General features: G+C 54.4%; 1 protein-coding gene across 1 annotated transcript in view; it reads right to left on the bottom strand.

The window, feature by feature from the left end:
* Positions 1-18,970, bottom strand: part of ERN1 (endoplasmic reticulum to nucleus signaling 1) — a 58,324-nt gene that overhangs the window by 21,381 nt on the left and 17,973 nt on the right. The window contains 2 exon segments of the mRNA XM_075351511.1: positions 18,573-18,672; positions 18,750-18,939. Coding sequence (XP_075207626.1) covers positions 18,573-18,672; positions 18,750-18,939 — 290 coding nt within the window.

Genomic DNA, 18,970 nt, shown 5'->3' with positions numbered 1-18,970 from the left:
TGCTAGTGCGCCGGGGACAGTAAAGGGTTACAGTCACTGCAGCCTAGCTGAGTGACTTTATGTATGGGGAACTACCGCGCCGGACGCTCCGGGAGCGGCGGCGCGGCTGGGACTTGTAGTGCGCCGGGGACTTAGCGCCGACCGCGCTTTTACGGCGGTGGCGCTTATAAATCCAGTCCCCGGCTTTTGCGGCCTAGCTCCGCTTCGTTCCCGCCCCCACCCTGTCAATCAGGGTAGGGGAGAGACGCTGTACAATCAGCAGCGCCGAGGGCTGGAGCCTTATTTACATGCTCCAGCCCTCTCACTGGACACTATGGGACGCCGGTTTCCCGCTCTGACTTGGGGGCACGCCCACGGCCCGCCCCTACTCACACGAGCTGGAGAAGGACGCCGGCAGCCATTCCTGCAGTCCGAGCTGAGAGATCGGACTCTGGGCAACCAGGCACAGGACTAGGGCGACCACACACCCGCTTATAGGTGGGCGGTAAGCGGCACCTGAAGTGCTGACCCCACTAAATACCGCAGTTGTCCATTTGTATTTTATGCTTACACTGCATAGGTCGCTATTTTTGGCTATATGCCCTCTTAGATGGCGACACATCAGCAGCAGGAAAGCAGGGGTGCTAAGGCACAGGCTTTCTATGCTGCTTGTATTGCATGTACTGAAGTGTTCATGTGTATTTATGCTTGTATGCTATACACTGCACTGTACGGTCGCTAGTCTGGGCTATTTTCGCCTAGAATGACTAGACTACAGCAGCAGAAAAGCAGGGGTGCTGAGGCACAGGTTTTTTCTATGCTGCTTGTATTGCAGGTGTTGCAGTGTTCATTTGTACTTATGCTTGTATGCTATACATTGCACTGTATGGTCGATATTCTGGGCTATATTCCCCTAGATGGCTAGTCTACAGCAGCAGAAAAGCAGGGGTGCCAAGGCACAGGCTTTCTATGCTGCTTGTATTGCATGTGCTGCAGTGTTCATTGTACTTTATGCTTGTATGCTATACATTGCACTGTACGGTCGCCATTCTTGGCTCTATATCCTAGATGGCTAGTCGGCAGCAGCATATAAGCAACACAGGCTTTCGATGCTGTTTTTACTGCATGTGATACTGTTCCACGGCACTGAACCCCATTGTGTGCAATGCTCCCCTGGAGCACTTGGTCAGCCGGGGTCTCTACTAGACGTGGCCAAAGGAACCACCTGTCAACCCTGTCCAAGGACAGGGATGGAGTTGCAATGGGATAGAGACTTGCAGTCCGGACAGGCCATGGGCAATCTGGATCATTGCTCCCTGGCCACCCTCACTTGGAATAAAATCGGTGCTCCGGGGGGGGTCCCAGGAGGCTCTCTGTATGATGAGGCAGACGTAGCTCATCAGGACTTTGATCCTGACACCGCTCTCACTCCGGATACACCGGATGGTGACGCCATAGTGAATGATCTTATAGCGTCCATCAATGGAATGTTGGATCTTTCTCCCTCAGCTCCCCCAGCGGAGGAGTCAGCTTCACAGCAGGAGAAGTCCCTTTTCAGTATCTCAAACGGATATTGAGTATTTTTCTGGCCACGCTGACTTCAGAGAAGCAGTCCAGAAACACCACGCTTACCAGATAAGCGTTTTCTCCAAACGTATTAAGGATACACGTTATCCTTTTCCCCCTGACGTGGTCAAGCGCGGGACCCAGGGTCCAAAGGTGGATTCTCCAATCTCCAGGCTTGCGGCTAGAGCTATAGTTGCAGTGGAGATGGGACTTCACTTACAGATGCCATTGACAGACAGATGGACTCTGGTTGAAATCTGTCTATGAGGCTATCGGCGTGTCGGTTGCTCCGGCATTTACAGCCGTATGGGCACCCTAAGCTTTTCAGCTGTTCTTGCACAGCTGGTCTTGAGCATATGTACATTTGTGCCGCAGGGGCGTCCGTAACTCCGCAATGTCTGCACTGCGACTTACCCTATTAATGCTGTCCTGGAAGGACAGTCGAGGTTTCGGTCCTTCCCAAACTCGGGCAGGTCCCAATTGTCCTCGTCCAAAAGAGCTGAAAAGCCTCAGAGGGGCTCAGTTTCCGGGGGCTCAATCACGCCCAAGGAAGGCAGCCGGAGGAACCGCTACCAAGGCGGTCTCCTCATGACTCTCAGCTCTCTCATCTCTCCGCATCCGCGGTTGATGGCAGACTCGCTCGCCTTTGGCGACATTTAGCTGCCACAGGTCACAGACCGGTGGGTGAGGGACATTGTGCCCACGTGCACAGGACAGAGTTCTGTTCTCGTCCTCCGACTCGGTTCTTCAGAACGTCCCCACCTCCCCACCGAGCCGATGCTCTTCTGCAGGCAGAAGGAGTGGTAATCCCTGTTCCTCTTCAGGAACAAGACACGGTTTTCCTCCAATCTGGTTGTGGTGCCAAAAAAGGATGGCTCTTTCCGTTCCGTTCTGGACCTAAAACTGCTCAACAAGCACGTGGAGGCCAGGCGGTTCCGGATGAAACCCTCCGCTCCGTCATTGCCTCAATGTCTCAAGGATATTTCCTAGTATCAATAGACATCAAAGATGCTTATCTCCACGTGCCGATTGCTACAGAGCACCAATGTTTTCTACGTTTCGTGATGGGAGACGACCATCTTCAGTTCGTAGCTCTGCCATTCGGTCTGGCGACAACCCCACGGGTGTTCACCAAGGTCATGGCGGCAGTGGTAGCAGTCTTGCACTCACAGGGACACTCTGTGATCCCTTACTTGGACGATCTACTTGTCAAGGCACCCTCTCAAGAGGCATGCCAACTCAGCCTGAATGTTGCGCTGGAGACTCTCCAGACGTTCGGGTGGATCATCGACTTCTCAAAGTCAAACCTGTCACCGACCCAATCACTAACGTATCTTGGCATGGAGTTTCATACCCTCTCAGCGCTAGTGAAGCTTCCGCTGGACAAGCAGCGGTCACTACAGACTGGGGTGCAGACTCTCCGTCAAGGTCAGTCGCACTCCTTAAGACGCCTCATGCACTTCCTCGGGAAGATGGTGGCGGCAATGGAGGCGGTTCCGTTTGCGCAGTTTCATCTGCGTCCTCTTATTGGGACATTCTCCGCCAATGGGACGGGAAGTCAACATCCCTGAACAGGAAAGTATCCTTTTCACAGAAGGACTCTCTGCAATGGTGGCTTCTTCCCACCTCATTATCACAGGGAAGATCCTTCCTACCACCGTCTTGGGCGGTAGTCACGACAGACGCGAGTCTGTCAGGGTGGGGAGCAGTTTTTCTCCACCACAGGGCTCAGGGTACGTGGACTCAGCAGGAGTCCACCCTTCAGATCAATGTTCTGGAAATCAGAGCAGTGTATCTTGCCCTACTAGCCTTCCAGCAGTGGCTGGAAGGAAAGCAGATCCGAATTCAGTCGGACAACTCCACAGCGGTGGCATACATCAATCACCAAGGAGGGACACGCAGTCGGCAAGCCTTCCAGGAAGTCCGGCGGATTCTGACGTGGGTGGAAGCCACGGCCTCCACCGTATCCGCAGTTCACATCCCCGGCGTAGAAAACTGGGAAGCAGACTTCCTCAGCCGCCAGGGCATGGACGCAGGGGAATGGTCCCTTCACCCGGACGTGTTTCAGGAAATCTGTAGCCGCTGGGGAAGGCCGGACGTCGACCTAATGGCGTCCAGGCACAACAACAAGGTCCCAACCTTCATAGCACGGTCTCGCGATCACAGAACTCTGGCGGCAGACGCCTTAGTGCAAGATTGGTCGCAGTTCCGGCTCCCTTATGTGTTTCCACCTCTGGCACTCTTGCCCAGAGTGCTACGCAAGATCAGATCCGACTGCAGCCGCGTCATACTCGTCGCCCCAGACTGGCCAAGGAGGGCGTGGTATCCGGATCTGTGGCATCTCACGGTCGGCCAACCGTCGGCACTACCAGACCGACCAGACTTACTGTCCCAAGGGCCGTTTTTCCATCGGAATTCTGCGGCCCTGAACCTGACTGTGTGGCCATTGAGTCCTGGATCCTAGGGTCTTCAGGATTATCCCAAGGGGTCGTTGCCACCATGAGACAGGCTAGGAAGCCCACGTCCGCTAAGATCTACCACAGAACGTGGAGGATATTCTTATCCTGGTGCTCTGCTCAGGGAGTGTCTCCCTGGCCTTTTGCATTGCCTACCTTTCTTTCTTTCCTGCAATCTGGGTTAGAAAAAGGTTTGTCGCTCGGCTCCCTTAAAGGGCAAGTCTCGGCGCTATCCGTCTTTTTTCAAAAGCGTCTAGCACGACTTCCTAAGGTGCGCACGTTCCTGCAGGGGGTTTGTCATATTGTACCCCCGTACAAGCGGCCGTTAGATCCATGGGATCTGAACAGGGTACTAGTTGCCCTCCAGAAGCCGCCCTTCGAGCCTCTGAGGGAGGTTTCACTTTCTAGACTATCACAGAAAGTGGCTTTTCTGGTAGCGATCACATCTCTTCGGAGAGTGTCTGAGCTAGCAGCGCTGTCATCCAAGGCTCCTTTCCTGGTCTTCCACCAGGACAAGGTAGTGCTGCGCCCCATTCAGGAGTTTCTCCCGAAGGTGGTATCCTCTTTTCATCTTAATCAGGATATCTCTTTGCCTTCTTTTTGTCCTCATGCAGTTCATCGGTATGAGAAGAATTTACATTGGTTAGATCTGGTGAGAGCACTCAGAATCTACATTTCCCGCACGGCGCCCCTGCGCCGCTCCGATGCACTCTTTGTCCTTGTCGCTGGTAAGCGCAAAGGGTCGCAGGCTTCCAAAGCCACCCTGGCTCGATGGATCAAAGAACCAATTCTTGAAGCCTACCGTTCTGCTGGGCTTCCGGTTCCATCGGGGCTGAAGGCCCATTCTACCAGAGCCGTGGGTGCGTCCTGGGCATTACGTCACCAGGCTACGGCTCAACAGGTGTGCCAGGCAGCTACCTGGTCGAGTCTGCACACTTTCACCAAACATTATCAGGTGCATACCTATGCTTCGGCGGACGCCAGCCTAGGTAGAAGAGTCCTGCAGGCGGCAGTTGCCTCCCCGTAGGGGAGGGCTGTCTTCGCAGCTCTAACATAAGGTATTTCTTTACCCACCCAGGGACAGCTTTTGGACGTCCCAATCGTCTGGGTCTCCCAATAGAGCGCCGAAGAAGAAGGGAATTTTGTTACTTACCGTAAATTCCTTTTCTTCTAGCTCCTATTGGGAGACCCAGCACCCGCCCTGTTGTCCTTCGGGATTTTTGGGTTTTTTCGGGTACACATGTTGTTCATGTTGAACGGTTTTTCAGTTCTCCGATGTTACTCGGAGTGAATTTGTTTAACCAAGTTATTGGCTTTCCTCCTTCTTGCTTTTGCACTAAAACTGGTGAGCCAGTGATCCCACTGGGGGTGTATAGCCAGAAGGGGAGGGGCCTTACACTTTTTAGTGTAATGCTTTGTGTGGCCTCCGGAGGCAGTAGCTATACACCCAATCGTCTGGGTCTCCCAATAGGAGCTAGAAGAAAAGGAATTTACGGTAAGTAACAAAATTCCCTTCTTTAGTGCACATGCACCCTGCAGCACCTCCTTAGTACACATGCAAGCTTACACCCTGCAGCACCTCCTTAGTACACATGTACACTTACACCCTGCAGCACCTCCTTAGTACACATGTGCACTTACACCCTGCAGCACCTCCTTAGTACACATGCATGCCTATACCCTGCAGCACCTCCTTACTGCACATGCATGCTTATACCCTGCAGCACCACCTTAGTACACATGTGCACTTACACCCTGCAGCACCTTTTTAGTGCACATGCACGCTTACACCCTGCAGCACCTCCTTATTACACATGCACACTCACACCCTGCACCTCCTTAGTACACATGTACGTTTACACCCTGCAGCACCTTTTTAGTGCACATGCACCCTGCAGCACCTCTTTAGTGCACATGCACGCTTACACCCTGCAGCACCTCCTTAGTACACATGCAAGCTTACACCCTGCAGCACCTCCTTAGTACACATGCATGCTGATACCCTGCAGCACCTCCTTAGTGCACATGCATGCTTATACCCTGCAGCACCTCCTTAGTACACATGTACACTTACACCCTGCAGCACCTCCTTAGTACACATGCACGCTTACACCCTGCAGCACCTCCTTAGTACACATGCGCGCTTACACCCTGCAGCACCTCCTTAGTGCACATGCACGCTTACACCCTGCAGCACCTTTTTAGTGCACATGCACCCTGCAGCACCTCCTTAGTACACATGCAAGCTTACACCCTGCAGCACCTCCTTAGTACACATGTACACTTACACCCTGCAGCACCTCCTTAGTACACATGCATGCTGATACCCTGCAGCACCTGCTTAGTGCACATGCATGCTTATACCCTGCAGCACCACCTTATTACACATGCACACTCACACCCTGCACCTCCTTAGTACACATGTACGTTTACACCCTGCAGCACCTCCTTAGTACACATGCATGCTTAAACCCTGCAGCACCTCCTTAGTACACATTGTCACAAACCACCGGGGGGGTCACTCAGAAATCCCCCGCGCTGGCTACCAGTACGTCACAATCGGGGGGTAACAAGTGGGGGTCACCCCTCCTTTATACCTCCCGACCGACAGACAGAGCATGTGACGCGCTCTCTAGCGCCCCTCTTATAGTCAGGCCAATTATGGAATTGCCCGACAATAAGCAAGGAGGCCGCTATACTACTTATGCCGATTATTGAAGGGTCCCCGGTGAGAGTGGGGTATATATTCCCCCGACCTCCGCGGGCGGAATATATAAAATCTCCCCGAATCTCACTGGCCTCCCCACAATAATCCTTGGCACAACTCGCTGCCACCAACCGCTTCACGGTAACTATTAGCCGAACACACAGACGTGGGATTCAAGATCGAGATAACAGAACAGCCCAAGATTAATTATATACTTTAATCAGCCTAAAGCACACTAGAAACTACAATATATACAATAGGGAATCTACAGAATATACATATGTCAGAGTACAGTTACAATCAAAGCATGGGTTACAAACAGGCATACACAGTTCCAGCAGTTACCTTGTTGCGTCTGGCCACAGGGGGGCGCTGTACCCAGGTTTCTAGGATCCTTCCCACAGATGTTTCCTACACGTGCCCCCAGCGAAAAGAACACTGGAAAATGGCCGAAGTAGGGTTATCAACCTGGGCAAATCCAGGTCCCCTCCTACCTTAGTGACCTCAGAGGGAGCACTGCTCCACCCCTGGCTTGAGTTATGGACAATCCACAACATGGAATATGGGCCATAACTTTGCCTGGGAGCGTCGTAGGCGGACGCCAATGCTCTCATTGTGACAGTTATGAATTTAGCTACAGAACGAGGGGACTCATGACCTGTCTGCCAGTTCCCCATTGGCTGATATCACGCCTGGGGCATTTCCCAATGTCCTGCTCCCATAAAAAGGGTGTGCCGGCATCGTCCGCATGCGGAGACACCATTTTTATGGTTGCCATATTTATCGGAAATATGGCTTGCGAGATATGAACCATTTTTTACTGGAGTCGTTCTGTCTGGCTAGTTCCATAGCCTTGCTAATGAGATACAACTCTTGTTACAGGGTGACGGCAGGGAGTCATCCTGTGTCCATTGTTCCCACACCACCTCATCTCCATATCACAGGACATGGCCATGGAGGTGTAAGTGGAACACTGAGAACAAGAAGGGAGGGGGCACTGCCAGGGAGTGATGAGGGATTATGACTGGAGTCATAATTCATCTTCATATCCCGGGATTTGCCTCACACCTCCCCCCTTTTGAGGGCGCTAGGGGGCAGCACACTCCGGTGTTCCCCCGTGCGCCCGTCCGCGACCTCTCCTTGTCGGGACAGCCCGTCTGCGTTACCGTGGTCACGGCCCCTTTTGTGGCGAATGGTGAAGTTGTATTGCTGGAGCGCAAGGCTCCATCGCAACAATCGCCCATTCGTCCCAGAGACGGTGTGCAACCAGCTGAGGGGATTGTGGTCCGTCTCCACGATGAAGTGGCGCCCGTATAGATAGGGTTGCAGACGCTGCAGGGCCCACACTATGGCCAGGCACTCCTTCTCCATCGTGGAATAGGCAACTTCCCTTGGTAACAGCTTCCTGCTCAGGTACAAGACTGGGTGCTCTTGGCTCGCAGAGTCCACCTGGCTGAGCACCGCACCGAGGCCGAAGTCACTGGCGTCGGTCTGTACTACAAACGGCCGCGTGAAGTCGGCTGCCTGTAGCACGGGCGGGCTGGACAGGGCGTCCTTTAGGGCCCGGAAGGCTGTCTCGCAGTCCATTGTCCAATCGACTGCAGAGGGCAGCTTCTTCTTGGTGAGGTCCGTCAAGGGCTTTGCCAGGCTACTATAGCATGGAACAAACCTCCTATAGTACCCAGCGGTCCCCAAGAAGGACATCACCTGCTTCTTGGTCCTGGGGGTGGGCCAGGATGCGATGGCTTCCACTTTCTCAGGCTCGGGCTTCAGTGTTCTCCCACCTACCCGGTGACCGAGGTACTGGACCTCGCTCATGGCCAGCTGACACTTTCCCGGCTTGATGGTCAAACCTGCCCGGTGGATCCGCCTGAGCACCTGTGCTAGATGCTCTAGGTGGTCCTCCCAGGTGGGACTGAAGACGGCAATGTCATCCAGGTACGCGGCCGCGTACCCTTCAAGTCCCTTGAGCAGGGTGTTGACCATCCGCTGGAAAGTGGCAGGGGCATTCCTCATCCCGAATGGCATCACCGTGGACTCGTACAGTCCAAATGGGGTAATAAAGGCAGAGCGTTCCCTGGCCTTGCGAGTCAGGGGGATCTGCCAATATCCCCGGCTCAGATCCATGATGGTCAGGTACTGAGCCCCGGCCAACTGATCGAGCAGGTCATCGATGCGTGGCATTGGGTACGCATCGGCGACCGTGACCGCATTGAGCCCCCTGTAGTCCACGCAGAACCGAGTGGTTCGGTCCTTCTTAGGGACGAGGACTACAGGCGAGGCCCAAGCGCTGTTGGATGCCTGGATCACCCCCAGCTTCAGCATCTCGTCAATCTCCTGGCGCATGTGTTGCTGCACCTCCAGGGAGACCCGATATGCTGAACGCCGGATCGGGGGATGATCCCCAGTGTCCACGTGATGGACAGCCAAGTCAGTCCTTCCGGGCTGGTTGGTAAACAACCCCCGGAAGGGGAGGAGGGTGGCCCACAGCTGGGACCGTTGGTCTTCCAAGAGCTGGTGGCCAACCTCCACATCCTCAATGGACCCGCCTGCCCTAACCTGGGCTAGCATATCCAAGAGGGTTTCCGCTTCTCCCTCCTCGGGCAGGTTGCACACGGGGAGCGCACATGCCTCCCGCTCATGATGTGCCTTCATCATGTTCACATGGAAGGGCTTCCGCCTTCCACGGGCAGGGTCCAGGGTGACCAGGTACGTCACAGGGTTGAGCTGCTGGTACACGAGGTATGGGCCTTCCCAGGCTGCCTGAAGCTTGTCCTGTGGTACGGGGACCAGTACCCACACCTTTTGACCCACTTGGTAGGTCCTCTCACAAGCGTTCTGGTCGTACCAACGCTTCTGATCGGCCTGGGCTTGAGCCATATTGTCGTGTACCAGTTGCGTCAAGGCCTGCATTTTGTCCCGGAAGCGCATGACATACTCGATAACCGACACTCCAGGGGTGGCCAAATCCCCTTCCCAAGCCTCTTTCACCAGAGCCAGGGGGCCCCGCACACGTCGCCCGTACAGGAGCTCAAACGGTGAGAATCCTGTTGAGGCCTGTGGAACCTCCCGGTAAGCAAATAACAGGTGTGGGAGATACCGCTCCCAGTCACGCCCATGGGAGTCGACCAACATCTTAAGCATCTGCTTTAAGGTGCCATTGAACCGCTCGCACAGGCCATTAGTCTGTGGATGGTACGGGCTGGCCACCAGATGTCGCACCTGGACTTGCTTACAGAGGGCCTCCATCAGCTGGGACATGAATTGGGTCCCCCGGTCAGTGAGCATTTCCTGGGGAAAACCCACTCGGGAGAAAATCTCCAGCAATGCGGTGGCCACCTTGTCAGCCCGAATGGACGACAAGGCCACTGCTTCTGGGTACCGGGTGGCATAGTCCACTACCGTCAGTAGGAAGCGTTTCCCGGAGCTGCTGGGGATGGCCAGCGGGCCGACCAGATCCACAGCCACCCTCCTGAAAGGCTCATCGATGATTGGCAGAGATACTAGTGGGGCTTTGGGGTGTGGCCCCGCCTTCCCCACTCTCTGACAGGTTTCACACGAACGGCAGTAGGCAGCCACATCGGCCCCCATTTTTGGCCAGTAGAAATGCTGGTTTAACCTGGCCTTGGTCTTAGCGATCCCTAGGTGTCCGGCCATCGGAATCTCATGTGCGATCCGCAACAACTCCGTCCGGAACGGATAGGGTACCACCAACTGTCGGTCCCTGGGCCACGCCTCCGGTGAACCCTGCTGGACCGTGGCCCGGTACAGCCGTCCTTGGTCCCAGACCACTCGCTCCGGGTCAGAGTCCGAGGGAGGCTGTGCCGCCTGCTCCTTAAGAGCTTTCAGGCTGTCGTCAGCTTCTAACGCCGCCTGAAACCCCTGACTAGATGTGGCCAGAATCGACGAGACTGTCACATCTTCGGTCAGTACCCCGGGACCTGTGTCCTGGCCTCCACCTGACTCGGCTGCCACTTGGTCAGAAGGGGAAGAGCTATCGGACCTCCGGGAGGCCCCTTGGCTTCCAGCACTCCCACTGCGGGTGACAGCGGCCACAGCCGCTGCGACCGTGGGTCGTGCCTGCTCCTCCTCCATTCCTGACCAAGTCGCCGGTTCAGGCAGACCGACCTGGCTTCCTGACACCCCGGTTGTGGGGGAACCATGCACCGAGATCTTACCTGGGAGCACTTCCGCTCCTGGACCGGCCCCAATCTCACCTGCCTGTTCCCCTCCTGCAGCAACAGAACCCCGCTGTGAAATCTCTGGGGACCCCACATTTGCTGTGGTAGCCCCCACCCCACACACTGGTTCTCCCCCTGCAGCACCCTGCTCTCTGCTTATCCCTGCAGAGGGCAGCAGATCCCAGCTCACAGGCTGATTACTTGTAGAGGCATTGTCACACCTTTCTCTGACCCCCTCCCCTGTCACAGCTGCAGCTGAGTGTGTGTCTATGGTGTCTATGCAAGCAGAAATATCAGAGTTCACTCCCTCCTCCCTTACATCATTCATAGATAACACATTAACATTGTCAGGAGTCATGTCAGTACTGGCTGAAGGTTCAGCCCTTGGGGGGGGCCCAAACTGGGAGGTTATCTGCCCCAAATCTGTCCCAAGTAGCACGTTTGCAGGGATCCGATCAGTTACCCCCACCTCCCTCACCCCTCGCCCTGCGCCCCAGTCCACATAAATGTCAGCAACAGGCAGCGCCGGGTCAATGCCTCCAATCCCGGAGACAGCGAGGGTTTTTCCAGGGATCAAGTCTTGGGGGGACACCATCTCCGGCCGCACCAGAGTCACCTCCGAGGCGCTGTCTCGCAGTCCCATGGTCACAGACCGGCCGACGGTGACAGGTTGGAAGCTGTCCAGGGACCTACCACCACCCCCACCCACACAATACACCTTGGGCGGCCCTTGGGACGGGGACGGAGCCGGGGCCTTGGGACGCTGAGGGCACATGGCCTTGAAGTGTCCAGGTAGGTTGCACTGGTGGCACCGTCTTGGTTCCGCCACGGGCCTGGAGAGGGGAGTTGAGGGGGACGCCCCCTGCAGTCTAGGGGCAGGTGGGGCAGTCGCAGAATTCATCTTACCCCCTCTCCAGGTGCTGCTGGTGGCCGCTCTCCTGGCCTCAGGGGCCCGGTTGTTGGTGTAGTCATCGGCAAGGGCAGCTGTAGCCGTGGACCCCTTTGGCTTCTGGTCTCGGATGAACTGGCGGAGATCCTCAGGGCAGTTCCACAAGAGTTGCTCCGTGATGAACAAGTCCAGGATCTCCGGTCCGGTGGAAAGCTGCAGGCCTTGGGTCCAGTGGTCGGCAGCTCGGGCAAGTGCCCGCCGGTGGTCAGCCCAGGAGTCCTTTGGTCCCTTCTGTAGGCTCCGGAACTTCTTGCGGTAGGACTCTGGAGTGAGGTTGTACTGTTGGATCAGGGCCCGCTTGATGGTGTCGTAGCCCTGATCTGCCTCAGCAGGCAAGTCCCCAAGGATATCCAGGGCCTTACCCCTTAAACGGGGGGTCAGGTATTTGGCCCACTGGTCCTTGTCCAGATGGTGCTGCAAGCAAGTCCGTTCAAAAGCAGTCAAGAAAGAGTCCAAGTCTCCATCCTTCTCCAGCACTGGGAAGTCCTCAACACGGACCTTTGGAAGTTTGGTGTCTCGAAGGTCACATGTGGCTGATGAGGGCCGGAGCTGAGCTAGCTGCAGCTGGTAGTCACGGTCTGCCTGTCGCTCTCGCTCTTCACGCGCTGCCTGCCGCTCTCGCTCCGCAGCCTCACGCTCTGCGTGCCGCTCCGCAGCCTCAGCGTCACGCGCTGCCTGCCGCTCTGCCCTGCGCTCTGCCAGGAGTTCCTTGTAGCCCTTCTGGTCTCCAGCCTGGAGAAGGGCCATAGCCATTTGAAGAAGGCTATCCGAGCCTCCCAGGCTCGGTGGAATGGCACGTGGTGATCTGCGGCCCGCTGCGGAGCCTGGTGATTCACTGTCCATTGCAGAGCGGAGGGCTGGCATCTGGCTCGTTGAGGACCCTTGGGTGAGCTGCTCCTCATCTTGTCCAGCAGTGCCAGGTTGTGCAATGTCCTCTGCAGAGCTGTTTTCTGGTGTCGAGCTCCTGGAGGACTCGTGGGCAACCTCCTCATTACTGTCCACAGCACCGTCCTCCCTCTCTTTGGCTCCTGCTTTAGCATTGGCCAGTTGCCTAGCTCTGCTCCTGGTGCCATCAGCCATTCTTGCAGACTTTTGGTCACTGACACAGAACTGACACCTGATGCCTCCACACACCTTACAGTATCTGCACTCTGACACTCTAGTGTTGAGCTAGTCTGAAGACCCCAGCAGCCACAGCTGCTGCAGGCAGTCTTTAGTGTCTGGGAGTATGGGTCTCACACTCACACACACTATTATCTCGATCCCACCGCTATACCACCAATATGTCACAAACCACCGGGGGGTCACTCAGAAATCCCCCGCGCTGGCTACCAGTACGTCACAATCGGGGGGTAACAAGTGGGGGTCACCCCTCCTTTATACCTCCCGACCGACAGACAGAGCACGTGACGCGCTCTCTAGCGCCCCTCTTATAGTCAGGCCAATTATGGAATTGCCCGACAATAAGCAAGGAGGCCGCTATACTACTTATGCCGATTATTGAAGGGTCCCCGGTGAGAGTAAGGTATATATTCCCCCGACCTCCGCGGGCGGAATATATAAAATCTCCCCGAATCTCACTGGCCTCCCCACAATAATCCTTGGCACAATTCGCTGCCACCAACCGATTTACGGTAACTATTAGCCGAACACACAGATGTGGGATTCAAGATCGAGATAACAGAACAGCCCAAGATTAATTATATAATTTAATCAGCCTAAAGCACACTAGAACTACAATATATACAATAGGGAATCTACAGAATATACATATGTCAGAGTACAGTTACAATCAAAGCATGGGTTACAAACAGGCATACACAGTTTCAGCAGTTACCTTGTTGCGTCTGGCCACAGGGGGGCGCTGTACCCAGGTTTCTAGGATCCTTCCCACAGATGTTTCCTACACGTGCCCCCAGCGAAAAGAACACTGGAAAATGGCCGAAGTAGGGTTATCAACCTGGGCAAATCCAGGTCCCCTCCTACCTTAGTGACCTCAGAGGGAGCACTGCTCCACCCCTGGCTGGAGTTATGGACAATATCCCAACATGGAATATGGCCATAACTTTGCCTGGGAGCGTCGTAGGCGGACGCCAATGCTCTCATTGTGACAGTTATGAATTTAGCTACAGAACGAGGGGACTCATGACCTGTCTGCCAGTTCCCCATTGGCTGATATCACGCCTGGGGCATTTCCCAATGTCCTGCTCCCATAAAAAGGGTGTGCCGGCATCGTCCGCATGCGGAGACACCATTTTTATGGTTGCCATATTTATCGGAAATATGGCTTGCGAGATATGAACCATTTTTTACTGGAGTCGTTCTGTCTGGCTAGTTCCATAGCCTTGCTAATGAGATACAACTCTTGTTACAGGGTGACGGCAGGGAGTCATCCTGTGTCCATTGTTCCCACACCACCTCATCTCCATATCACAGGACATGGCCATGGAGGTGTAAGTGGAACACTGAGAACAAGAAGGGAGGGGGCACTGCCAGGGAGTGATGAGGGATTATGACTGGAGTCATAATTCATCTTCATATCCCGGGATTTGCCTCACACACATGCATGCTGATACCCTGCAGCACCACCTTAATGCACATGCACAATTACACCCTGCAGAACATCCTTAGTGCACATGCATGCTGATACCCTGCAGCACCTCCTTACTACACATGTGCACTTACACCCTGCAGCACCTCCTTAGTACACATGCGCGCTTACACCCTGGAGCACCTCCTTAGTGCACATGCGCGTTTACACCCTGCAGCACCTCCTTAGTGCACATGCACGCTTACACCCTGCAGCACGTTTTTAGTGCACATGCACCCTGCAGCACCTCTTTAGTGCACATGCACAATTACACCCTGCAGAACATCCTTAGTGCACATGCATGCTGATACCCTGCAGCACCTCCTTACTACACATGTGCACATAAACCCTGCAGCACCTCCTTAGTACACATGCGCGTTTACACCCTGCAGCACCTTTTTAGTGCACATGCACCCTGCAGCACCTGTTTAGTGCACATGCACGCTTACACCCTGCAGCACCTCCTTAGTACACATGCAAGCTTACACCCTGCAGCACCTCCTTAGTACACATGCATGCTGATACCCTGCAGCACCTCCTTAGTGCACATGCATGCTTATACCCTGCAGCACCTCCTTAGTACACATGTACACTTACACCCTGCAGCACCTCCTTACTACACATGTGCACTTACACCCTGCAGCACCTCCTTAGTACACATGCACGCTTACACCCTGCAGCACCTTTTTAGTGCACATGCACCCTGCAGCACCTCCTTAGTACACATGTACACTTACACCCTGCAGCACCTCCTTAGTACACATGCATGCTGATACCCTGCAGCACCTCCTTACTGCACATGCATGCTTATACCCTGCAGCACCACCTTAGTACACATGCACACTCACACCCTGCACCTCCTTAGTACACATGCACGCTTACACCCTGCAGCACCTTTTTAGTGCACATGCACCCTGCAGCACCTCTTTAGTGCACATGCACGCTTACACCCTGCAGCACCTCCTTATTACACATGCACACTCACACCCTGCACCTCCTTAGTAAACATGCACACTTACACCCTGCGGCACCTCCTTAGTACACATGCACGCTTACACCCTGCAGCACCTCCTTAGTGCACATACACACTTACACCCTGCAGCACATCCTTAGTGCACATGCATGCTGATACCCTGCAGCACCTCCTTACTACACATGTGCACTTACACCCTGCAGCACCTCCTTAGTACACATGCGCGCTTACACCCTGCAGCACCTCCTTAGTACACATGCACGCTTACACCCTGCAGCACCTCCTTAGTACACATGCACGCTTACACCCTGCAGCACATCCTTAGTGCACATGCATGCTGATACCCTGCAGCACCTCCTTACTACACATGTGCACTTACACCCTGCAGCACCTCCTTAGTACACATGTGCACTTACACCCTGCAGCACCTCCTTAGTACACATGTGCACTTACACCCTGCAGCACCTCCTTAGTACACATGCGCGCTTACACCCTGCAGCACATGCTCTCTTACACCCTGCAGCACCTCCTTAGTGCACATGCACACTTACACCCTGCAGCACATCCTTAGTGCACATGCATGCTTACACCCTGCAGCACCTCCTTAGTACACATGTGCACTTACACCCTGCAGCACCTCCTTACTACACATGTGCACTTACACCCTGCAGCACCTCCTTAGTACACATGCGCGCTTACACCCTGCAGCACCTCCTTAGTGCACATGCTCTCTTACACCCTGCAGCACCTCCTTAGTGCACATGCATGCTTACACCCTGCAGCACCTCCTTAGTACACATGCGCGCTTACACCCCGCAGCACCTCCTTAGTACACATGCATGCTGATACCCTGCAGCACCTCCTTAGTACACATGTACACTTACCCCCTGCAGCACCTCCTTAGTGCACATGCATGCTTATACCCTGCAGCACCACCTTAGTACACATGCGCGTTTACACCCTGCAGCACCTTTTTAGTGCACATGCGCCGGCGTGCGTCTTCCAGCATTACATCCCTGCGTTCCACAGAAAGGAGGCAGGAACTGCACGAGACTCTGCACCGCACAGGCACGCACTATAACACGGCACTCGTCTGCACCACATTCCCCCGGCTCCCTGCTGCCCACCCTGTGCATCCTCCTCCGGTACGATCTGCATTTCTGCAATGCTCACATACTACCTGTATAGCTGCTATACCCCACACTAACATGCCCCTCTGCCACTCTGTACATCAGTAGCCACGTCTCACTCAGGGCTGTGGAGTCTGTATAAAATGGACCGAATCCGGCTCCTAAAATATATAATAAATTGGGGACAGGAGTTTTATGCAGAATGTGCTGAATATTTTTTCATAGGAATTTGAGAAAGTTCTGAAATGTGAGACGTGCTGGGAAAGGGGCAATTGTTGATCAAGCCACTCGGTGGGGGCAGCACTTATTTAATGACTGAGCGATTGCTTGAACTAAAATCGTTTCTTATAGATATGGTGAACCCTCAAGTTACATTAAATGAAGGTCAATGCACACAGGTGGCTGAATTGAAGGAATTTCTTAATCACCCATTTACTGTGACTAAAAAATTACAAGCTGAGGATTTAACTCCTGGCATTTTCATAAGGGAGTGGAAGAACTTGCTATTTTGCCTGTCCCAAAGAGGAGGTTTAATCGTAGATGGCATTTCTGCTTCAATGAAATGGAAAGAGACACAGCTATTGGAAAATAAAATTCTTCTGGCAGTTGTTTATGTGGACCCAAGTCATCGTATACTGCTTGATGATCAACAGCTTACTAAAGGAAAAGAAGCTGTGACTGAGGTAGCAGTTAGGATGAGCGGCTACAGGACTGCCGGGCGCAAGAGGACTTGGGTTCACATACAGACTAAGCATTACATCGGCTATGTTATACCTGCCATCCATCATTATTAGCGGCCTCTATAACCCCCTCTGTACATCCGCTATCCCATACCCCAGGTGCGCACTTTATCTCCGAGTACCTTCACCACGGCCAGTCCTGGTAAAGAGCAAACAGGGACACCACATGTGACCTCATCAATGGCCGCCATCCACACACAGCACTCCTGAGGGCGCTCACTCATTACTTCCCTCTTCTCCAACCTTCCTCTCATTGTTGTCACTGGTATCCCCATCATTTGTTCTCCCTTTCAATGTCTCCCCTTTTTTTGTTCTCCCTTTCATTGATTTGGTCTCCCAGTGACTGGCCTCCCACAGTCATTGGCCTCCCCAGTTATTGTTCTCCCTTTCAACGGCCTCCTCCGTCACTGGCCCCCCCCGTCATTGGTTCTTCCCTTCATTGGTTCTCCCTTTCAATGTTTCCCCTGTTTTTGTTCTCCCTTTCATTGATTTGGTCTCCCGGTCTTTGGCCTCCCCCGTCACTGGCCTCCCCCGTCACTGGCCTGCCCCGTCACTGGCCTGCCCCGTCACTGGCCTGCCCCGTCACTGGCCTGCCCCGTCACTGGCCTGCCCCGTCACTGGCCTGCCCCGTCACTGGCCTGCCCCGTCACTGGCCTGCCCCGTCACTGGCCTCCCTTTTAGAGTTTTCCCTCTTCCTTACCTTGTTGCGGTCAGGTAACAGTGTAGTTGTATGGGTTGGCCTCCCCCTAGGCTTACGGCTCTTTTTACCATCCTTCATCTTCCTCCCTCTCCCCTCTATTTCACACCCCTTCCTCGTTCCTCATGCCTCTTTATCCACACATAGACCCCGATCCTCGTGCCGGACCCTGACGTCCTCTCATACACCATCAGGTATCGGTATACATCCTACCAGCCCTTACACCCCGAGCTCTGATCTCTCCTTGTACACAGTATAGCCCGTCATGTCTACCCCACTCCATTCGTATCTTATATACATTCTTATATACTTCCCTCCATAGACATATATAACCCTATAGACGCCTCCAGTGTGACACATATCAGGGGTGCGAGCCTCATTATTTCGTCCATCAGCCGAAACGTTGGCCTCTGAAGTCTACACCTCAATGGCCTTCACTTGCCTCGCGACCTTTTCCTTCCGACATTTCTGTACCTCTCTGGTTTACGGTCTCATCTACTCCTACAGGCTCCTGTTCATGACTCCTATGAGCCCTTGTGGCCCCCAGCGAGCCCCCACTAGGCCCCCTCTAAGAGCAGCTTCTCCCCTCCATGCCGCCACTTACCGATGCTGAGAGAATGCAGGTAGGCCAGCCCGGACATGGTCTGCTCCAGGAGGGCGATGGGCTCCAGGCCGTGACGGTCAAAGTCCTTCTCCTCCACATACTGAGAGAAGAGAGGCGCAGAGTGAGACCCCGTTTGTTCATGCCCCTCGTGGCCCCTGACCCCTGGTGACCCCTGACCTCTTGCAGGGTGGCCATACACAGCTCGATGGCGATGTACTGGAACTGCCGGTCCTTCTCCGTGCAGAAGTAGCGGATGACGTTGGGATTCTCATCGGATTCTCTCAGCAGCTGAACCTCCCGATCCGCGAAACTGAAGCATTCGGGCAGAATCCTCTTCACAGCGACGTCTCGGTTATCGAAGCGCCCCCTGCAGGAGGAAGACGCCGGCATGAAGAGCC

Source organism: Anomaloglossus baeobatrachus, chromosome 5, assembly GCF_048569485.1.
Source record: "Anomaloglossus baeobatrachus isolate aAnoBae1 chromosome 5, aAnoBae1.hap1, whole genome shotgun sequence".
Lineage (NCBI taxonomy): Eukaryota > Metazoa > Chordata > Amphibia > Anura > Aromobatidae > Anomaloglossus > Anomaloglossus baeobatrachus.
This window is presented reverse-complemented; position numbering and strand designations above follow the sequence as displayed.